The 22,831-nt window shown below is 47.4% G+C and overlaps 5 protein-coding genes across 6 annotated transcripts; 3 read left to right on the forward strand and 2 right to left on the reverse strand.

Moving 5' to 3' along the window:
* The first annotated feature begins 777 nt into the window (after nucleotides 1-777).
* On the forward strand, nucleotides 778-6,003 carry LOC120663930 (rhomboid-like protein 11, chloroplastic). The gene is made up of 7 exons (XM_039942878.1): nucleotides 778-1,001; nucleotides 1,107-1,225; nucleotides 2,049-2,134; nucleotides 2,385-2,425; nucleotides 2,508-2,674; nucleotides 2,780-2,842; nucleotides 5,704-6,003. Exons 1-7 carry the CDS (start codon nucleotides 839-841, stop codon nucleotides 5,869-5,871), a joined length of 807 nt encoding a protein of 268 aa, XP_039798812.1. The 5' UTR covers nucleotides 778-838; the 3' UTR covers nucleotides 5,872-6,003.
* A 1,027-nt stretch (nucleotides 6,004-7,030) lies between these two features.
* Nucleotides 7,031-8,439, reverse strand: LOC120667481 (protein PHYTOCHROME KINASE SUBSTRATE 1). Its single transcript, XM_039947546.1, has 2 exons — nucleotides 8,435-8,439; nucleotides 7,031-8,351 (listed from the first exon to the last, which is right to left on the reverse strand). Exons 1-2 carry the CDS (start codon nucleotides 8,437-8,439, stop codon nucleotides 7,031-7,033), a joined length of 1,326 nt encoding a protein of 441 aa, XP_039803480.1.
* Nucleotides 8,440-9,622: 1,183 nt separating this feature from the next.
* LOC120667332 (major pollen allergen Lol p 11-like) lies at nucleotides 9,623-10,720 on the forward strand. Its single transcript, XM_039947435.1, has 2 exons — nucleotides 9,623-10,012; nucleotides 10,120-10,720. The coding sequence occupies exons 1-2, from the start codon at nucleotides 9,844-9,846 to the stop codon at nucleotides 10,461-10,463; spliced, it is 513 nt and encodes a 170-aa protein (XP_039803369.1). The 5' UTR covers nucleotides 9,623-9,843; the 3' UTR covers nucleotides 10,464-10,720.
* Nucleotides 10,721-15,342: 4,622 nt separating this feature from the next.
* LOC120663931 (metallothionein-like protein 2C) lies at nucleotides 15,343-16,229 on the forward strand. Of its 2 annotated transcripts, XM_039942880.1 has the most exons (4): nucleotides 15,343-15,585; nucleotides 15,732-15,806; nucleotides 15,915-16,036; nucleotides 16,069-16,229. In XM_039942880.1, exons 1-3 carry the CDS (start codon nucleotides 15,524-15,526, stop codon nucleotides 16,015-16,017), a joined length of 240 nt encoding a protein of 79 aa, XP_039798814.1. In that variant the 5' UTR covers nucleotides 15,343-15,523; the 3' UTR covers nucleotides 16,018-16,036; nucleotides 16,069-16,229. The 2 variants fall into 2 exon arrangements, with proteins under 2 accessions (XP_039798814.1, XP_039798813.1); XM_039942879.1 differs by having other exon boundaries at nucleotides 15,915-16,229.
* Nucleotides 16,230-18,941: 2,712 nt separating this feature from the next.
* LOC120663932 (G-type lectin S-receptor-like serine/threonine-protein kinase At2g19130) lies at nucleotides 18,942-21,952 on the reverse strand. The gene has a single exon (XM_039942881.1). The coding sequence runs from the start codon at nucleotides 21,629-21,631 to the stop codon at nucleotides 19,148-19,150; it is 2,484 nt and encodes an 827-aa protein (XP_039798815.1). The 5' UTR covers nucleotides 21,632-21,952; the 3' UTR covers nucleotides 18,942-19,147.
* Between the last annotated feature and the right edge of the window lie 879 nt (nucleotides 21,953-22,831).

Here is a 22,831-nt window from a genome sequence, read left to right on the forward strand (position 1 = left end):
GTTTTTCTCTCACACCACTCCAGCTCCAGCCTCCAGCTTCAGTCTGCCGAACAGAGGCATTAGTTATTATAAAAATACACTAGAACGTATGAAAATACTTTTGAGTTGAGGCCCTGTTTAGATTTAAAAACGCAAAATCCAAAAATTTTGTAAATCGATTGCATGGTGTATTAAATGTAGTCGAAAAATAAATTGCATTACACAAATGGACTGTAAATCGCGAGACGAATCTAATGAGCCTAATTAGATCGTGATTAGACACTAAATTGCTACAGTAATGCTATAGTAGATATGTACTAATGATGAATTAATTAGGCTCATTAGATTCGTCTTGTAGTTTACAGAGAGATCTATAATTAGTTTTGTGATTAGTCTACATTTAATACTTTAAATGTTAAAGATTCTCTTTTAAAAATTCAAAAATGCAAAATGCAAAATGCAAAGTGATCTAAACAGACCCTCTACACCCATGATTTTCATGTTCCAAACTACATATTTTAGGCAAAGTAAAAAAATATGAATAAATATTGTCCAAAACTTGAAGTATTTATGATCGAAGGGAGTGATTTCAAGCAGGGAGGGGAAGTTCTCTCTTGGGCCTTTTGCGTGTCAGGTTTTCATTTCACCCAACAAAAGATGGTTCTTCCTATTGTTACCACATGGAAAATCACATACTAAAATTTTGAATTAATCCGCTTGAAAAGAGAATTCTTAACCTGCATCACACGGCCGGAACAATACCTTTCTCTGAAAGTGGGCCCTCGCGCTCATAAATCCTCTTCTCCCTTCCCCCAAAACCCGGCACAACAAGCAAAGGGGAGGGAACACGACTCTAGCCATGGCGCAGCAGCTGCTGCTCCTCCTGCCCGCGCCTTCCAGAGCCTACTCGAAGCCCCTCCCCTCCCAATCTCCCACGCTCGCCTCCCGCTCCCTTCGCCACCACGTCTCCGTCTCCGCCGCTGTCCGGCGCGGCCTGCTCCGATGCGGGATGAAGCGTTCAGGTGAGCCGCCGGCGCTGCTCCGCTTCTCTCCCGTCGGTTTCGAGCGAGGCATTTCGACGAGCCGAGAAATTGGTCGGCTGACATGGCCTCCGTTTGTGTGATCAGGCTTGGTGGCGGAGCTGGAGATTGCCAAGGATAAGCAGCCGCAGAGCAGGCGCGCCAATGGCATCTTCTGGATCTTGCTGCTCAATTTCGGCATCTACGTGGCCGACCATTTGTTCCAGGTACCCCGGAAACACCTCGCCGAAGCTCAATTTTTGCATAAAGATGCACATAGCACATGTTTTTTTAGGTCCATTCACGGGGTGGTAGAAATTTGGCATACGTAAGAGCAATAGAGTATACGCATTTGACTTGCTACTTAACTTTTGAAACTATTCACAACTAAACTGATAGGTGCCGATGTTTTGGGTGTGTTCGTTTGTCTTTTAGATGTGGATGAGGAGAGGTTGTAGTGGGCGGGACATTTCAGAACCACCCTGTTGTTAACTTTTATAGCATTCAAGCTAATACACTAATCATAATCACGCCCTACTGTCTCGGGCAAATAAATATCTTGTATCTTTTGTCTCACCATGATTGACAAGTAAATATACACTAATCAATCATTTAAGCTCAACACATATATGGATTTTAATCTGTTTGACATCAGCATATTTTCTTTTGTTATTCTTTTGAAGAATTTGAGGCACGCTTGTATATCCCTATATTATAAATGTTGATTCAAATTGTTCTGGCAATCTTGGCTAAAGGAAACATATTATGGCAATCTAGCAACATTGGAGCTTCACCTCTACATATTATGACAATGACTTATTTGTTGTCCAGAACTTTTATGGACCTTATGCGTAGACCATATAACAGTAGCCTTAGAATTGTAGGATTCCACAAGGATGAATTAGAGCTGATATGACCACACTGTTTCGCCGTAATAAGAGATTTCTTGAAATTGTTCACTTATATCTTAAGCCCATGGAATATATACATTTTTTTTTCTTCCTGTGCTGAACTATATATTTACTTGTCAAATGTTCCCTTGCATTTCAGATTCGGGAAATAAAAGCACTGTACCTGTATCATGCACTCCCTACATGGTATCAGTTTGTGACATCAACATTTTGCCATGCCAACTGGTTAGTTTATCTTGCTATTCTAGATTCATTTAATTTCCCTTCACTGCTTGGTAGACATTTTTGTTCCTTGAACATGCAGGAGAGCTGCGTATCTTTATATTAATAGACAGGAACTGCTTGGTAGACTGGTAGTTCTTTGTTCTGTTTTATGAATCTATGAAGTTTATCACGATTGGCCGATATATTATAATGCTGTTCTTTTACCTCTTTTTTGAGGGTATCTCATTAAGTCATTCTTGATTATCTACAGGAATCATCTTTCAAGCAATCTCTTCTTTGTGTATATCTTTGGTGAGAGTTGATTCAGAAAAAAATGCACTGCTTGCTACTTCTAGTTCAGCTAAGGACACCTAGTGCTGACCTAAATATACAGGAAAGCTTGTGGAGGAGGAAGAAGGTAACTTTGCTTTGTGGATGTCTTACATTTTGACTGGTGCTGGGGCAAACTTGATTTCATGGTTGGTTCTCCCAACATCCTCTGTGTCACTTGGAGCATCTGGTGCTGTTTTTGGCCTTTTCACCATTAGTGTTCTAGTTAAGGTGATTAACTCAATCTTTTCTTATTTCAAAATTTCTTACTTAACAAGGCAGAACCAGCCAGCCAATGTACTTCTTTTGAAATGTTTCCTCTATATACCATGGCAGATGTCATGGGACTGGAGAAAGATCATTGAGGTGCTTATCCTGGGGCAATTTGTTGTTGACAAGGTACCTCCATGACACTATTTTGCGATTTCCTTAACTATTTTTGAAGTAGAAGAACGGATATTTATTGCAGAACTGTCTTGAAATGGATGGTTTTATTATGTCACCACCTTATTTTACATGGAAAATGAACACTTACAGTATGAAAAGGTTTCCATGGAGGGCAATGGCAGGAACAACTGTGCTAGAGAGCAGTTATCGATTACAGTTTCAACTTTCAAAATCAGAACCAGGTTCAAGATAATTGAACATGCACTGAGCCAGGCAAATTTGCACCCTGCCACCCTCCCCAGGGGAAGTAGTTAAACATTTGACCATATTTTGTTGTGTTTGAATTGAAAACCTCTCACAATGTGCAACTCCACTGGTTAGTTACACATCCTCACAATGCTCTGAAAGACTAGAGCCGGTTCGACAGGAAGATTTTGAAAACGCAGTGCACCCAGGTAAATAAGGAACAAGGTGAATACAGACGTTAAACGAGCATCCCACACTCCGAAGGTACCCCACATAGGCCTTCCCCAAAACCCCCCAGTCACTAACGTAAACAAAGTAGAAAAAGCACCAATTTCTGTACCGCTTGGATAGTAATCCTAGTGATGATTTGAAGCACATCATATGTTAGTAGTTAAATTACACTAAAGTATGTACTCGCTGTTATGAAATGCTTAGTGGATTGTTGTCTCTTTAAGGCGTGACAATTGTTACAAATGAGATAGAGGCTAAACAGATCGATGTATTGGATAGCCCCAAATGGGGTTTATATAGTACATGAGCACCCAAACCCTAGACAATAGGAAAAGACTAAACTACCCTTGACTCATTTACTCTTATACCCTTAACACCCCCTCTCAAATGCAACGTGAATGCAATGTTGTTGCATTTGGAGAGTTGATACTAAGCACTAGACTCAACAAAAAAAGAAAATGATACATCCAAAGTCTAAAATCAAAGATGACATCAAAGCGTGCAACTCTTGAACTTGTCGATGTAGCAAATGGTCTCCTCCACAAGACAGCTGTTTTGGAGATTTTGAACCCGATGAGATTAGTGATGTGCCAAATCGAGCCAAATGAGAATAGAGATAAACCACATCTGCAAGACGGCATGCTGTGGTACTATCGTGTTGATGACTAAGAAGGCCACTTGGTGATGAAATGTAGCAAGAAGGCCACGAAAAGGCCAAATGGCAAAGATGCATCAACCACGACGACGAAGATGGGTTGCCACAAATCATGGCAAACCCGAAAAAGAAAATGGAAGTGGCTGATTTGGCAATGAATTTTGTGGACACGCACGGCATTGACAAACTCAAGATGTGTAGTGGACTTGGATAGACAATGGTGAAACAGAAGACAAACGAAGATGACTTGATATAGTAGTCACTAGCAGCAAGACAGATGCTATATAGCAGCAGCAAAAGGCGCTCTGCCTCAAAACAGCAGCAGAACAAAATATGGAGATGTTCAAGCAGCTGATAACTTGAAGTGTAGAAGCACCACATATCCAGGGGAAAGCCCCAAAGAACAAGGATATGAAGAAATTCTCCCAATTTAAGTAGCAGCCTGCAGCAATTTGGCAACAAGATAATGATAATGGTGGGATGAACAACCACCTGCAGATAGACATAGGAGATGACGGGCAGAGAGCTGCTACACAGAACAAAGGGCATTAAAGGATGACAACGTGGTGGAATCATGAAGTAATCACAAGGAAACAAGCTGCTTGGAGATGATGCAGTAATGGCATATGCCACCAATTTGAACAAATGCTGCTACTGAATTAGGGGGCCACATGAGAGCAAAGCAGTAGCAAAGATGACAGATAATCCCTTCCTCTATTCTCTCCCAAATAAGCAGCATGAAGCTACAGCAAAGGATGTGACTGATTGGAAGAGAAGAGATGAGCAGAGAGGGAAAATATCACCGCTGGGAAGAGGCTCATGGCTGCAGCAGATCGAGGGCCAACAGCTCGGCCGAAGCTCGCACGCGGGCGGACGGACGATGCAGAGCAGGGGAGCGGACGGATCCATGGGAAGACGTGCTGCTGCTGCTGCGGAAGAAGGCGTGACGACGGGTGGACGGCCGACGGCGGAGGGAGGCGCGACGGGCGTGCGGACAGCGCGCGCCGGACGCAGACAGCGCGGACAGGCGGCCGCCTCCAGCAGCCGGATCCGCGATGGGCCGAGTGGACGGCGGCAGCGACGGGCGCCGACCGCGAGGACGAAGACGGCAGGCGGAAGAGGCGTGGACAGCCGGATTTGCGACGGGCAGATCCGGCACAGACGGGCGGAGACGAGGCCGGACAGCGCCGGATCGAGGCGGCGCAGGTGGACGGACGGCGGAGACGATGCCGGCGGAGGAGGCGAGCGGCGACAGGCTGGACAGAGGCGCCGGAACTGCTGCTGCTGCTACACTACCTAAAAAAAATGGGTTTGGGGGGGGCTGGACGGAGGAGTTGCCGCCCCTGGGAGGATCGACCCTCCCAGGGACGGCGCAGCGGAGATCGACGGGGGACTACCGGATCGGGGATTTCAACCTTGGCTGTGATACCATGTTACAAATGAGATAGAGGCTAAACAGATCGATGTATTGGATAGCCCCAAATGGGGTTTATATAGTACATGAGCACCCAAACCCTAGACAATAGGAAAAGACTAAACTACCCTTGACTCATTTACTCTTATACCCTTAACAACAATAACCGAACCCATAACATGTACATTGCAGTCTGGTTGATAATTGCTATGTTCACAGTTGGCTATTTTGATAATGTTTGAAGTTCAGCTCTGTCAGTGCCAAACAAGAACTTCCCTTGAACGTCTGAAGTTCCTCTGATATAATCAACTTTCATTTACCTAATAGGTCATGGAAGCAGCACGAGCAACAACAATCACGGGCCAATCATTTCAAGTAAACAACATTGCTCATGTGTCAGGTGCTTTGATAGGTGCAGCGTTGGTGTTCCTGGTCAGCAGAATCCCCTTTTCATCCAACGATGATAGCCCGAAGACAACAAAAGAGAGTAAATAGGAAAAAAAATGATCAACTGACATCATATTATCATTCATTACATTTATTTATATGATAGCATGACATTGTTCGAGACATTTCTGATTTAAATGAAAGATCATCTGGAAGTTCATTTCTGGATCAATGCAAGCATCTTGTTTGTCTGATACTTCAAATGCTTTTCCTTCATTCCTTTTACAAGAATCAAAGATTGATAGTTGTGAGCAATAAAAAATTGGATAATCCGCCACATGATTAAGCCAACTGTGCCACTGTGGATTGGGGAACTATATGCTTGTCTTTATTGGCGGAAGTTATGGAATTTTGCATTTAAGTATCTGAAGGGAATCGGGTAGGCTACGCTAGCATCACTACCGCATATACCCAAGATACTTGCGAGTAGAAGATCATAGATCGTTACCACTAGACGCGCAGCGCAGCGGAAGAAGTCGCGTGTCGATGTAGAGGAAGTAGTCGATCACGTCCCACGAACCGAGCTCCTCTTGATCCCAGCAGCCAATCAGCGCAGCAGTCGCAGCAGCGCCTACACGGAGTCCACACGTACGGGGATGAAACGCCGGGCGTCGGTGTGCTAGCACCGCACGCACGGCATGGGCGGCGGCCGAGAGAGAGAGGGAGGGGCGGCGGCTAGGAGGTGGCGCGGCTCTCAGGTCGTCGCCCCCCTAGCCCCTCCCAAGTATATATAGGGCGTACTAATGGGCTTCTATCTCATAGGTCCATTAGTAACCCTAATCTCTCTTGGATCAATATCCTCTTGGGCCTTTAAACCGTATTGTGATGATGGGCTCTTGGGCATATCACCAACAGTATCCATTTCAGAGCGTACAAGGGAAATTGCTTAAGCTTATTCAATATTTCTAAATAAACTCCGTCTTAACTCTTGCAAGGAATTCACCTTTTTTGTAACAATGTCAAATATATAGACAGATACAATACGGTAACTCACAACGTCATCTTCTACAAATTATCTCGAACACAAGTGTCCTCTCTTCGGTTTCCTTCACATCAGCCCTTGTCATGAATATTTTTTTCTGCCTCCACCCGTCAGTAACACTGACAGTTGATGGATTCACAAGGAATAATATGGTTTGCAGGAACCAAATTTGATAGATGGTGAAGTGTGTCCTTGGCTGTAGCGGATCCAACACCTACGGCCGACCTACCTACCTCCCCGGCGGCGCATCACGTCCTGGTACCCTCCACCATGGCCGTTCCGGCTGCCGCCGGCAGCTCCCAGCCTCGCCACGGCAGCCGGCTCGACCTCCGGCCGGTTAACGGACCGAGCGGGCCCGACGGCGTCGACCGTCTTCTCGTTCATGCACGTCATCAGCAGGCTGCTGCCGGTGACGGTGATCCCTCTTCTCCTCCTCCGGTGGCCGTTGTTCGCCGCGGCGTGCCGCAACGTGCTGTCCTCGCCGTAGCTGAAGTAGTGGTAGTAGTAGCCCGACGCCGCGCTGGAGAAGTTGCCGGACGCCGCGCCGTCCGCGGTGACCACGCTCCAGACGACGCTCGGTGGGTACGCGCATCCGAGCTCGCTCGGAGTCGCGTCGTCGTCCTCGGCGCCAGGGCTCCCTCCGCCGCCAGCGGCCGCGCGCGGAGCATTTCCGGCGGCGATTGTAAAAGCAGCGTTCTGCGTCGCTGGACCGAGCGCGCTCCCTTGGCCGTCGCCCAACGGCCTGAACTCATCCAAAGATTTCACGCGCCGCCGCTCGCCGGAGGATGCCGTCGCTGCGGGATGCAAGACCACCGGCACGGGCAATTCGATCGAGCTGGCGGCCCGGCGGTGGCCGTGCCCTGCGATGTCAATGGGGGAAGACGCCTCCATTCTGGCAAGGATTTGGTCGCCTTCGAGGAGCCATCTGCCACTGCCAGCCCTGACCGTCACTGCCGTGGCCTCCTCGAACACGAGCTCCGGGATCATCTCTGCTTCGGCGTTATATTTCTTGCCACCGGCACCGAGGACGTCGTCGCCGGCTTCCGTTTCGTCGGCGCTCACCGACTCCCCGCTGTCGCCGCGGGCGCAAGCGCAACCCGCCACGGCGAGCAGCCACCGCCGCAGGTTAGAGTTAGACGACGAAGAAGCGCGCCTACGCTCGGCGCGCCCACTCTCCGCCCCGGAACAAGGCTCCGTTTCGGCGACCGGAGTGGCGGCGCCGGCGCCGCGCGACTTCTCATCCGATGGCTCGATGGGTACGGGCAGCAGCGCGGAGCGGCTGTTCCAGCTCGCCTCCGACGAGCTGGTGCCCGCCGTGACGACGGACCGGGCGTGCTCGAGCGTCCCCGTCCTGAACGCGGACGACGACAGCGACAGCGACGACGACGAGCGCTCGCACCACAGCGCGTCGTCCCCGTAGAAGTAGCGCTCGGCGGCGAAGACCCCGATCTCGTCGGGGTCGTCGGCGGCGTCCCAGCAATCCGGCTTCACCGCCGCCGGTGCTCTGCGTCTGTCCCTGCCCGCCTGCTGGCACACGGCATCGCATCTGCACAGAGCACGGGCGCCCTACCTATATCTCGCGCCCAGAGCGTGCGGGGAGATGGTCTCGTGGAGGGAGCTCTCGCGGACGCCATTGTCAGGGCTTGATTGCTATGGGTCCGACCGTGAGAAAATTCCCTGGGCGGCCTTGTCTGTTGGTCGCCGGTAGCTCTCGGGAGGATTTCCTTCCTTATCTTTGTGGCTGTTCTGCTCCGACGCCTCGCTGTCGCGGTCTCAAGAGCCATGGCGCCTCCTCCCCTTCGGACCCAAGATCGGTGAAATTGGCCAAGCAAATTTGGCCCACAGAGTAGCAAAGAAGCGGCCAAGTTCAGAGCCTCAAATTGGTCTACTCTCTTAAGGACTCTGCTAGCGAAAGGACCCTACCATGAGTGGAACAGCAAGCAACTAGCACGCAGGGCCCTGTTTGCTGTTTGGTTCTCTCCGCAGCACAGGTAGTACAAACTTTGATCAATAATTAGGGGTACTAAATAAAAACAGTTTACAAAACTAACTCCACAACCCCTGCGCTATTTTGCGAGACGAATCTAATGAGGCCTTTGACCGCACGATTAGAGATTGGTTATTGTAGCATTACTGTAGCCAATCATTGATTAATTATTGTTACTAGATTCGTCGCGAAAAGTTACATCTATCTATAAAAAGGTTTTGCAAATAAATTTTATTTAGTACTTCATGCATGCAAGATTCTTTGGTAGCGCGAGGAGCGCGGAGAGAACCAACCAAGGCCCAGATGTCTCCATTATGAACAAAGACACATTTAGGACATATTTGGAAGGGAAGTATGACTCCAAAAATTGTAGGAATTTGTTTTTAAATTTGCAGTAAATTCTAATTAGTGACTTGGTTCCCAAATCACCTTTTCAATTCAAACTTATGATTCTTTTTTAATCCAGATTAACAGTACTACGTAGGATAGAAAAAGAGAGGAATCTATGTGCCACTATGAAAAATAAACTAATGTGGGCCATATAAATCTACATTGGTAAAATTGGTTGTAGGACACCTTTCGAAGTTGGCCATATAAATCCTAGCATGTGTGGTAAAAATTTTACTACCTCTGTTCTAAATTATAGGTTGTTTTGACAAATCTAGATATATAATTTTTACTATGCATCTATATAAATACTATGTCTAGATACATGACAAAAAATATGTATCTTGATTTGTCAAAATGATCTATAATTTGGAACGGAGGGAGTAGAAAGTAGGCAATTCTTACACTCCCTGCATATATACGTGGTCAAATGCTCCAACAACGGCCAAGTTTAGCCGGCCATCCCGGTGCCTAGAAACGAGCTCCGCCTCTCGCGTGCAGCTGCGCATGGCCTATTTCATTCATCCACTTCTTTCACCCTCTCTATTTTTAAGTTGCTCGAGACTTGACATCTCTGAGGTTGCTAGCAGATCGCATCAGAGATAGCTAGCTCGCTCGATCATCCAAAACTAAACAAACAGAAGAGGATCGGACGGGGGCCACCATGCCGCAGTTTCGTAGTAGCCTCGTCGTCGCGCTGCTCCTGGCCGCCACGGCCGTGGCTGCCGTCGCCGTTGCAGGCAGCGGCAAGCCCGGGTTCGTCGTCACCGGCCGCGTCTACTGCGACAACTGCCGCGCCGGGTTCGAGACCAACGTCTCCCACAACATCCAAGGTGAGAGCCTCGCTCCTGCAGCCATTAATTAATTGTTTGGGCGTTGCCGCCATTGCCATTGCCGCTTGTGCCGCCACTGCCATTGCCGGTTTGGTGCGTGCATGCAGGCGCGACGGTGTCGATGGAGTGCCGGCACTTCGAGACGCAGAAGCTGCACGACAAGGCGGAGGCGACGACGGACGCCGGCGGGTGGTACCGGATGGACATCGGTGACGACCACCAGGACGAGATCTGCGAGGTGATGCTGCTCAAGAGCCCCGAGGCGGACTGCGCCGAGGTGGAGCGCTTCCGCGACCGCTCCCGCGTCCCGCTCACCCGGAACAACGGCATGGAGATGGGCGGCGTCCGCTACGCCAACCCCATCGCCTTCTTCCGGAAGGAGCCGCTCCAGAACTGCGGCGAGCTCCTCCGAGGATACGACCTCTACAACGACACGTCCGAGAACCCCTAATCTAATTGATGGACCACGCATTCATCAACATCAATTATTCATGGGTGGATAATGGATATTAGCAAACAGATTTAATTAATTAATTCCTTCTTAGAAATAAAACACTATTAGTATTTTGCATCTTGATTTCCCTTGCATTATACTATTGGTAGTTATTATCAACCGTACCGCTTTTAGTAGACTACTCTTGTACTAATAACCTTACACAGACAGAAAAGGATGGAACAAGTATGTTGCAGAATTATTCTTGATCTTGATAATCTTTGATATATCGAGCGAGCTCTGAAATTTAGATAGATCCTATATTCCTATAGTATGTAGCTGTTATATTCTGTTATGTGAATGATAGTTTCAGAGTTTGGGCTGCAGCCCAAATGTCCATACAGTTAGAGGGTGTTTAGTTGGTGAAAAAGTTTGGGTTTGGATACTGTAGCACATTTCGTTGTTACTAGACAATTAATACCCAATCATAGATTAATTAGTGTTATTAGATTCATCTCTATTGAATCAGTTAGACTATGTAACTAGTTATTTTTTTCAACTGCATTTAATACTCCATGCATGTGTCCGAAAATTTGATGTGACGGATACTGCGCAAACTTTTTTGGGAACTAAACACCCCCTTAGTTCATCTGCAGTCCAAAACAAAAGGAAGCGCCCTCAACAGACTGGAAACAAAGCCGTGCTTCAGAGTTCAGACAGAGTACAGAAAACCGAAAGAGAAAAAATCGTGTGCGTTGCAAATTCTACGGGGGGACGATCAGAGCGGCGCGTGCCTCGCCCTGTTCCCGCTGGCGCCTGGGGATCTCACCGAGGGTAGCAACAGCGCGTGCGAGGCGGCGGCGATGGACGTTGATGTCAGCGCCGGAGACCTGCCCGAGATTAGGAGTCTAAATAAATTTAATTAGATTTTCTGTAGGTTTGATAAGGTTTTATTTACTTTATTTTAAATTTAGAGCATTTATCGCAAGCTTAAATAAAATATTTAGCCATAAAATAAATGTAAGGAAAATAGGTATGTGCATCTCATGCTGCTTTGCATCTTTTATTTGTTTGGCGTTCAATTTAAATTCGAATCCTTGTGTTTGAATTTAAATTGAAAGAGTTTGAATCGTTTCAGAAAATGAAAAGGCTTTTCTTTTTCCCCTTCCCCTTCTCAGCCCAAACCGGCCCAACTTTCCTTCTCTCCCTCTTCCATTCTTTTCTTTTCCGCGGCCCGTTTCCCTCACGCGTCGGCCCATCTCGCGGCCCAGCCCGCTCCGCGCTTTCCTTCCCTCTTCTCTCACCGACGCGTGGGCCCAGCCCGTCGGATCCTCCGTTTTCCCCGCGTCGTGCCCAGGAAGGACTCTGAGTCCGCCCCGATCCCGTGCCGCCGCGGCCTCGGCGTGGCCCGCACGTCAAGGGGACGTCCGCCCCTATAAAAGCAACGCCGCGCCCCCCTGGAACCCTAAACCCGCAGCCGTCGCTTCGCCCTCGCAAAACCCTGGACGCAGCCGCCACCATTGTCGAGCTCCGTCCGAGCTCGAACTCCGCCGCCGCGCTGCCGTTTCGTCACGCCTCTGCCGTCTTCAAACCATCCAGGAGCTTCGCACTGAGGTAGTGAGGCACGCCGACCTCTTCTCTCCCTCCCTCTCGTTCTGTTCCGCCCGGGAGCGTTCGCCGTCGCCGCCGTTCCGACATGCGCCGCCGCGAGCGCTGCTCTGCCCGCCTTAGCTCGCGCCGCTGCCCTAGATCGATTGCCCGTTCCGCGCTGATGCTTCCAGTGTTTGCCGTGCTCGAATCGAGCCCCAGACAGCCGTTTTGGCCAAGTCCGGCGATGCGCCACCGCCGCAGCCTCGCCGCCAGCGCCGCCCGCTCAGCCCCAACCCTCGGTGGACGTCCGATCTAGATCAGGTGGCCCAGATCCAATCTAAGCAGAGTCAAACCAGATGCTTACCGGTCAACCAAGCCCGTTTTGCACATAAACCCCTCTGTTTTATCAAAATTAACACGTCGTCCACTGTTGTTGAAAAGTATTTACGAAAAAGCCCTTTCTTTTATGTTTTAGCCCCTGCGTATAAGATTTAATTACGTTTTAGCCCTTAGATATTGTTTTAGCCATAATTTTTCCGTTTTAGATCCGTTTTCGATGATCTTTACGCTCACGCGATCGTTGCAACGAGTAGTATAGTTTAGTAACCTCTTTTTTACTATTTATGTTGTCTAGTGTACTGTTTCTTATTGTTTGTACTTGTTTGTTTGTTTGTGCGTGGTTGGTGCGATAGACGATCCGCAGTTCGAGGAGCAGCAGCAAGATCAAGACTTCGGAGGACCGGACCAGCAGCAGTTTGAGGAAGGCAAGTGGACCCTTGATCATGTTTTTGACCCATGAAATCACCAAATCTATCACATTTACTTTTATGTACATGCATGTGTCTATAATATGATGGGAACCAAGTTAAGGACATGCCTAGTATTGTTTACCTTATTCCTTGATCAACTTGGGTTTATTTTCATATTGGGTAGCTATGCTAGTCGCTTTACCTTGGTTATGGTTGGATAATGTTAATACCAATGCTATACTTGTTTACTTCATGTTCATGATGACTTAATGTTGTTAATCAAGATCATATGTGTTAATTGGAACATGAAGAATCACCCAAGAAAACTGTGCAACCACAATACTATATGGCTCTGATCTTGGTTAAGTAACTAGATGATCTATATGTCGTGCCTGGGGCGTTTGATTGGTGGATTTTTGGGTTATTGAGCTTTGAGGAGCGGGTGAAGGAAGCTTCGTCTTCTGAGGTACCGCAGAAAAAGGGACCAGTGCGTACATATAGTGATTCTTTGGAAAAATCTCGTAGTGAATCCCTAGCCACTCACCAAAGGAAGTGTTTAAGGGCTTTACAAATCCGGGCGACATGGGAAACACGAGTTGTGGGTAAAGTGTACAACATCTGCAGAGTGTAAAACTGATATATCAGCCGTGCTCACGGTCACGAGCGGCTTGGACCCTCACATGATAATTGAACTTGAAGTTGATCTAAATCGATGCTCTAATTTATGGTTAATTGTTGTTTATCTTTACATATGCTTATCTTGTGGGTTTAGTGGTATATACTTATATCTAGATAATGCTTGCTAATAAAATATGATCAACTAAAATTGCTGAGTGCAGTTAAACCGTGTCAGCTATTCTTTAAATTAGCCTTGCATATATTATAGTTGTTTCCCTACCACTTGTTGAGTACCAACCATAAGTGTACTCACCCTTGCATACTTGCTTCTCAAACCATAATAACGACTGTCCGGAGTATCCAGAAGACTTCGAGGATTTCTAGATGTATGTCTCCCAGTTATCTGTCTGTGCTGAAGAAGATTCCGCTGCTACTCTATAGACGTTTACTTATTCGCTTAAGGCATTCGGTTTTGTAATAAAGACTTTAATACTCTCTTTACGCTTGCACTCGTTGTGATATTCACTTTATGGTCAATCATATATGTGTAAACTGATCCTGGCGCACATATAAGATGCATTCGGTTTGTCTTCGTAAACCGGGTGTGACACGGCGCCCACGGCCATGGCGGCGTTCAGGGCGTTGGTGCAGGCTGTTCGGTGGTGCAGGCTGTTCGGGCGCCGTAGATTTTGTGCTCGTTTAATTTTTGTTGTGATTCTGATTTCTGACGAATTTGTGAAGAAATTTTTTTACCTTGCAACATTGCATGAGAATTTCACTGAAAACTCGCTATCTTTCTCTCCAAATCAACGCTGATTCCTGATTCCAGGAGGCCGCCAACCGTTTTTTTTAATTTGGTTTCAATCGGACGAACTTGAGCCGTCTGATTGTCTTTTTCCTCTGTCATCTCTAGTTTCAGACGTTGGTTCACAAAAACTAGTTTGGGCCTAATCTCTCGTGGGTTGAATCGACACACACGATGTTGTTCACTCTGCTTCAAAGCCCAACTGAAGCGGAGCCATTTTGGCTAGTGCCTAAACAAAATGGGTGCAATTGGGAGGGTTGGGTGTTGTGATGGTGAGCACAGCCACAATTTTTTTTCAGAAGGATCTGAATTACGACAAGGTTAGATTGGAATTAGAACAAGTAGCATCATTTATCGAACCCCCTGCAGAGCAGGTCGAGGGTCTGACCTTTTTTTCCTAGCGTCTGCGCTCCTTTTGGCCCAATATTTGAAGAATGGGCCCACCCACTTCACGGTAATGAAAAAACTAAAAATTGTGTGCTGAATTTGAACAGGGGAAGCTTCCCCTTGCAAAATAAGAGTAATGGTGAAACCATTGAACTATAACCTAATATATGAATACCAATCCGAAAGAACTCTTAATAAAATTCAAAGTATTTAAATTTTCCAAATTTGAGCATCAATCTGACAGAAAAATTACCGAATTTCGGTGATTTTAGATGGAGACATGATGAAATACAGAGCAAGGTAAACAATTTTGTCGCTACGGTAAAAAATCTTTTTCACAAATATCTAAAACCTATGTGCCTATGCCCCTTCAAATCATTAGCACAACACTACGTCCAACAGTGAATGGCCATCTTTTGCCAGCGCCCAGCATAAACTGTTCGACAACGTTTCATCCCTGGCATTTCTTCATCATCCCCTTGCATATATGCAGCTTTGATCTTTTCTTTCACTGAAAAGTGATTCCATGTAATTCCGTGAAGACCTCATTTCTCTTGCTGCGATATTATGGCCGACAGGATCGAAAACCTTGAGAATAAAGCGAAATAATTTTACTGCAGCAAAATTCCTTTTTTTCTTTTCCCTCCAAAAGATCAAGAGAAAGAATGGAGGAGAGCTCACCACCAGGCACCAGCACCTCTCCCTGTCGTCTATCCATATTCCTGCTTCCAAAGCAGGTGGGTGGTCCCTGGATCGCTCGCGTCCATTCTGTCCGGGCATCGCCGTGCACCTCGCCGCTACGCCGCCGGGCCTATTTATACCCCTGCCCGGCCTCGCCATTCCTCATCACAAGCGAAGCAGAGCACAAGCATCAAGAAGCACCACACCTTCTTCAGCACCAGTTCCTGCTCGTGATCAACAGGATCAGCATGTCTTGCTGCGGCGGCAACTGCGGGTGCGGCGCCGGCTGCAAGTGCACCTCATGCACCGGGTAGGAATCTTATCGAACCTCACAACACATGATGATACCCTGTATTTTTATTTTCCATGACAAAATCTGCAGTTACTTTCCTTGGGGATAAAAAATCTTCAGTTACTGATCATATATCTGACGACTGATCGATGTGTATGATGCAGCTGCAAGATGTTCCCTGACGTGGAGGCCACCTCCGCCACCACCACCATGGTCATCGCCGCCGCCACCAGCAAGGCGTAAGTCGTCGGGATCATTTGTTTGATTCTTCTTCGATTCATCGCCGCCGCTGTTGTCCTTCAGTGCGCTCGCCGCTCAACTCAACCTCACCTGCGCGTCCGTTGCAGGAGCTCCGGCGGGTTCGAGGCGGCGATGGAGAGCGGCGGCTGCGACTGCAACACCTGCAAGTGCGGCACCAGCTGCGGCTGCTCCTGCTGCAGCTGCAACTGAGGCAGCGCCGCGATGGAGCACGAGGGGGAAAGAGAACCCCCACAGCGTACTATACTATATAGTAGCAGGCCAGCGTTTAAATAAGATCTTGATTGGAAACTGGAAATCGTGGTTAATTGAACACTACTGTATCAAGGAAATTGATGTGCCTGCCTGTTGGGGAAGAAGTTACATGCCCTCTTGAAATGAAGACATTACTACAGTTTGGCTAAGATCTTTCTGTCAATTGCACGAGTGAATATGACACTGCCATCTCACGCGTTAAGATTCTTGCAACATATCGTCTGTTTTTTTTTTGAAAGAAAACAGGAGGGGCAAGCCCCTACTGAAGATTTTATTAAAAGAAAAAAGCTTCAGACAAGAACAAGATACAAGATAGGAAAAAAGAAGAACAAGAATTACAACGCATCAAGCCAGGCTTGCATGGCCATATCGTCTGTTCATCGCCTCTTTGTCCAAAGATCAGATAATAATCGTCACGTTAACTTAGTTTGTCCAAAATAGCTATTGATGTGAATCCAGAACAAGATAAGTCTCTCTCTTTTTCATTTTCTGAACGATAAGGATATCCCTAACTTCAGTTATGGAAGCCATGTTCAGTCAATAAACCACCATCTTCAGTCTTGGATTCCTGATCGGCATTTTTGCTCTGTGTGAATGCCCTGACCAGTGACCACCTGCGATTGTGTGATGATGCCCTGAGAAACTGTGATTTATTGGAGTGAAGGGAAAACATATATGCGAGTTGCAGAACCTGGGGAGAAAATATTGTGTGCGATGATTGCTGGAGCTTGTGGACCTTCATGACCAGCAAGTGTCTGAACTTTCCTTCAGAGTTAACATTGCCAAAAATAAGCTGATGATATGCCCTCCGATTTCTGATCGTCAACTGACATCAGACAAGTTGTTTTGGTTGCCTCAATTCGTCGGGCGTAAAACGAGTCATTAGCTGCAGCGTCCTCATCAAATCCATTGGTAGATCTCAATGCAGCAATGGATCCTCAGCGAGTGAAAGTTGTCATTGTTGTAATGCTGTGGATCGTGAAGAACATGAGGAATTGAGGAGACCGTGAAGAACATGAGGGGGGCGGCGAGGAGCTGAAGGAGCTCTCCGTACGGAACAAGGACAGAGCTACGGGCTGCGGGAGAACCCGCTGGGTCGCCATCAACGCGGCCGTTGGCTGCCGGCGGCGGCCGGCGGGGACAGAGGCGACAGGCGAGCCAAATATTTGCAAAAATACCCCCTGATTGATCCAGACCTTTGCAATAACCCCCTATTTGGATCGCGATTAGTAATCGCGTTCGGAATATTTACAGAAACCCCTAGGTATTTACAAAAAGAGCCCCTCATATGATTATATTATTTCACAGTAGCCCCTCGTTTCGTTTACGCTGCTTCCTCCATTGACGGCTCCCTCTCCCGTGCCCAATGGCTTTCGCATCCGCTGCTGGAGTCGCCGGAGATGCGCAGCCGCCCCTTCTGGTGGTGCTCCTCCGCCAAATCCTCTAATGCTCGCCGTCGTCCTCCCTTCTCCACCCCTGGGCCCTGGATGTCGAGCTGCCCCAGGTACGTGTCACGGCGATGGCTTTCGAGCACGCCCGTGGCATTGATACGCCGGAGATCCGCGCCTGCACCTTCCCTTGCTCCTCCGGATCGGCAGATCCTCCTTGCGCTCTGCGCCGTCCTTTCGTTTTCCGCCTCTGGACGTCGAGGCTCTCTGACTCCGTTGCTGTCTGTTTGGGGCGGACCATGGCAGCTCGACTGGAATCGCGCGGCCGGTGACCCGTCGCCATTGAGGGCAGGAGAACCTCGCTCGTCATAGGCGCCCCGGGGATAGAGATTCCGCGACAGCACGACCGTTTCCAGCCGCCACGGCATGGTATGATCAGAATCTGAACTCTGAGCATGAGAGATGGTAAGCCTTTTAGGATGGATTAGGTTTTTTTTAGAAGAATCGTGAGTCAGGGACCAGAAATCAGCTGCCTCCGTGAGGCTCCAGCAATAACGAAATTCCTTGAGAGGCATGTGGATCGAACCTGAAAGATCGAGAAGCACTTTCTACTCTGCAGCGCTGAGTGCTCATTCATTCATAAGTTGATGACTGCCATTCAGTTTCAGTATCTCTGCCTTTGGTAAATTTATGGCCAGTGGATAATGCATTTTCTTTTTCTGTCAGCCTGTGCTAATTTTGTTCCTCTTAGGCGGAGATATCATTTTAGGCTTCTATCTTTGTTGTTGTTTCCTCGATCTACTGCTCCTTAACTTGTTCAATCGGTTCTCTGCCTCTTCGTTTTACTATAGTATTTATGTTTTATTGTTGAATATTCAGATACTTGTTGCTCTGTAATTCGTGATTGTCAATCTGTGCTTATTCTGTATTACATAGTTGCATAGGGTTGTACTCCCTCCGTTCTTTTTTATATGACACCGTTGACTTTTTTCTTCAACTTTGACCAACAATATTTAATTAATCAGTTAGTTAAATGAAATGAAATGAGTACCTTTATGTCTATTATCAAGAGTCTCTTGAATCTAACTTGAAGATTTGGCTATTTGCATAAATATTTGTAGAAAAGACGAATAGTCAAACGAAGAAAAAAAAGTCAATGGTGTCATATATTTAAGAACGGAAGGAGTAACTGATAGTTATCGCAACATGTCAATGTTAAATTCCTGCTGTGATTTAATATCAATATCCCTGCATTTGATAAATTTATGACCAGTGAATAGCGCATTTTATTTTCATCCTTGGTTAATGTTGTTGCTGTTTAGGCACAGTTGGCTCTCTTAGGGAAGAAAATATGGTATCCTCAATAGCAGCATATATCGGACAGCCAAACTTAGTGGTGGCTTATCTCTAAATTAGGAAGTAAGTACTGGTATGTCAACTATATGAATCCCACACACATCTGAGTCTTCCTAGTTTGCTACTCCAGTTGAAAATATTAAGGAGTACAGTGTTTGCATCACATATTCGATCAATAAATTGTAAAATAAGAGAACGAGGGAACACAAGAACCCATATGGTTTAGCAATTGCAGACCTCCTCTATTCATTCTGTTCCAAATTTGAGCATTAAAATTTGCTAAAAACAAAGTTTTGTAGCATCAACTACAGAGTATTTATAAATCATGACATCAAAGATGCATCAGAGCCTTCCGTGACAGATCCAGGGCCTTGCGTGATAGCTGCAAGCAGCCTTGGCACTGGGGGCATATCTATCTCCTGTAGACCCTCAAGAACACGAACCACTTCACCCATTGTCGGCCGATGAAGCTCATTATCTTGGATGCACCAAAATGCAACTTTGCAAACCCTTTCAGCCTCTTTCAAATTGAAGTCACCATGTAACTGTGGATCCACCAGACCTTGCACGTCTCCCTCGTGAAGCTTGCTGATAGCTTGCACAGGGAAATATTCAATTTGGTAATTGACGCTACTATATGCTTCAGGTGAATTTCTCCTACCTGATATGATTTCCAACAGTACCATACCAAAGCTGTAAACATCAACTTTTGATGTAATAGCTACTCCCCCAAGCCACTCAGGGGCAAGGTACCCTGCAGTTCCTCTAAATGTAGTCAGAACCCTGCTAAAGTCCCTTCCTACAAATGCTGCCATCCCAAAGTCTGCAATTTTAGGAACAAATGATCCATCTAGAAGTATGTTTTGTGGCTTAATATCACAGTGTATGATGCATTCTCGGCAACTCTGATGCAAGTAGGATAGTCCTCTAGCAACTCCAAGGACTATTTGGTGCCTGGTGTTCCAATTTAGGGCAGCAGCATTGCCCTGAAATAGATGGGCGTCGAGAGAGCCATTTGACATGTGTTCATACACAAGTAGCCTCTTATCACCTTCACAGCAGAAGCCAATCAATTTGACTAGGTTGATATGTTGGATCAGCCCAAGTGAACTCACCTCAGCCCTGAATTGCTTTTCTCCCTGACGGGCACCATCAAGCCTTTTCACTGCTATAGCAGTCGAGTCACTTAGTGTTCCCTTGAATACACAGCCAAAACCACCTGCTCCAAGCTTTTCCGAGAAATTTTTAGTAGCATGACCTAAATCAGTGTATCGAAAGGCTATAATTCCACCATCACCTTGACTGTCGTATGATGGCGTGCCACACCACTTGAATTTTTTTCTGAACAACAGCATGAGGATTAGTAACCCAACACCCATTATGCTTGCTGCAATAACAACTCCAATGCTTGATTTTCCTTTGTTTCTTCTCAGACTTGGCGAATCATTGGCGGCAAGGCGAAGATAAAGAACATCTTCGGAATTATTGTCGATGCCATCATTCTTATTTACACTAAACAACTCCCCATGCCAGACGAAGCATCTGCTACTGTTGTAGGAATAAGCAGTGCAGGAGCAGGAACTGAGGCAAGCTTCTTCACATTTGCTCTGATTGGTCGCACCATCTATGCTTTGGGGGTTATAGGGCAGTGTAACATGAGCAATGGGGTGGAAACCATCTGTCGAGCTTGTTGTGTTCTTCTCACTACTAGTGCAATGTAACTGGGTGTTTCTGGTGCAGCCTCCAGTTCGATCATCAAGCGCCCAATCCTGCAGTGACTTCTGGGAGAAGCTCTCCATACAGTCACAGAATGGACGGGAGGTGCCATTGCAAGTCGTGAACGGCCCGCAGGTCGCATACGGAGTGCAGGGATCAGCAGGTTGAGCAAATATGGCTTGCCAGGACTGTTCAGCCTGTGACCAAACATTCATCTTGATCTGGCCGGAGATGTCCAGCGAGACGAATGTCAAGGACGAGTTATCCAGTGAAGTGTACATGTAGTACTCCTCTTCATCATCATCAACGTATGTGGGGTCAATCAAGCCTTTTGTCTGTGGATTGGATTGCAGCATAGTCTTGAGTATCGGTATGAGCTTCAGAGTTGACGCTCCGGACGCCCAGCGCCAGTACATGACCGACGGGTTGCGGTGCTTGAGGACCACCCCGCTGGTGTCGATCTCGATGGAGTAGGAGCCGAGGTCCGGATCGATGAGGCTCTTCCTCGTGACGGCCCGACGGCTGAAGCCGGTGAGCTTGTTCCTGCCGAACTTGGCTCCTGGGAGCACCACGTCGGTCGGGTAGTCGAAGCTCTGCCACAAGGTGACATTGGATGATGGGCTTCCTAGGAGGGCGAGGTTCCCAGTGTCCAGGAGAACGGCGCTGGTGGTGTTTGTGCCGGCTCCTGTTGTCCTATTGGCAACAATGTGAGTGGACCAGACTATGGATTCAGGACTGCCATGGCTCACGATGGTGAGGTTGCCATCGCTCGAGATCTTCAGCTGTGTTAGCTTGGGGTCAGTGATTGGCTGCTCTCTGTTGGCGACCCAAACGGTCGTGAAAACTGGGATGTTGTTGAACCATATGCCGAGGTACCAGCTGGGGGAGGTGGTGTTGCCGGACTTACTGGTGACGGGGTCTGTTGGCTGGAAGAAGCCGAGCGCGAACTTGCCGTTGCTGGAGACGAGCCTGTCGCCGACGGCGAGCGCCTGGCCTGCCACGAGAGTATCGGTTGTTGCGCCTGCAGCGGGAGCTGGAGCTTGCACCGAAGCAAGGAGAAGAAGGCCGAGGGGTATGTGCAGGGGATTCATGGGCAAACAAGATCGGAAGTAGTACGAGCGACGATGGATGGACGTGTTTGTGCTGATCGGAGAAGGAAGAAGGAGGGGATGTATAGAAGGAAAGGAGGAGGTTGCAGAGAACGCTAAACTCGGCGACGACTCTGCTAGTCAAATCCGGTGCGCTGTGCTCTGGACAAGCACGAGCACTACCAACTTGGGCTCCCACTTGTGGTGGGTACACTGCACAAGGCCGTTGTGCTCTGTGTCTCGGAAATAGTGCGAGGCGGTATTGCCAATTTTGCCGTGAAAACAACGTGCTGGTGGCCGACTAGCTGCCGCCGCAGGCTACGAGCAGCCACGGAAAGCAAGAGAAAGAAGAAGAGCACGCAGCTTCTTCGGCTGCTGCTGATGAAGCTACTCATCGGCGTCCATGCTTGGTCTGAGGGGCCAAGTGGACTCATGTTCTGACAAGGTAGAGACACGAGTTGAACATATATTATTGCTGACATGTGTCTGATTGTTGTGATTTTTAGGATTGCATTTGTATCCAAGTGCTAGTAGGTGAAAGTGCTAAATATTAGCACTATTAGCTCATTCAAACGGCATTACTAATAAACTTTAGCATGTGTATGAGTTACTAATATGTGCTAAAATTTGACATTCAACTTTAGCTCATCCAAATATACCGACCCTATGTTCGGTTAGCTGTACAGCAGTCCCGTACCGTAATCCAAAGACATGCATGTACTGTCGCCCACGAGGCTGAATGTAACGAAATGAAGTATCACTGTATATATACTCATCTTCCTGCACGCGCCACCAGCTAGATTTTACTGTTGTCTGTCTTATTTCCAAATTCATTTGGACTTGATTATATTTGTAGGATCTAGAAGACAAACTACACCCACCACAGTGTTCAGTGCAGACTGCAGAGTTGCCAGTTGCTTAAGCTTCCTGTTCGCCCGTGAGGACTGAAGGACGGAAGCTGCCATCCAACTATCCGGTCCCAACTATCCAGAGGCTTATTTCGTAAATGAGTGTGCACCACGAGACAATTCTCTTGAAGCAAGGCTTATTTCGTAAATGAGTGTGCTGTTGGAAGGAAGAAAGTTATTCAGAGAATAGCCGAAGACGGAGAGGAAGTCCACCAATAGTTCCACTTGCCAGACCATAATGGACAGCCTGCCAAAAGTGTCAATCATCACAACAAGCCTTTAGGCCATACCACAA

Source organism: Panicum virgatum, chromosome 3N (genome assembly GCF_016808335.1).
Source record: "Panicum virgatum strain AP13 chromosome 3N, P.virgatum_v5, whole genome shotgun sequence".
NCBI lineage: Eukaryota > Viridiplantae > Streptophyta > Magnoliopsida > Poales > Poaceae > Panicum > Panicum virgatum.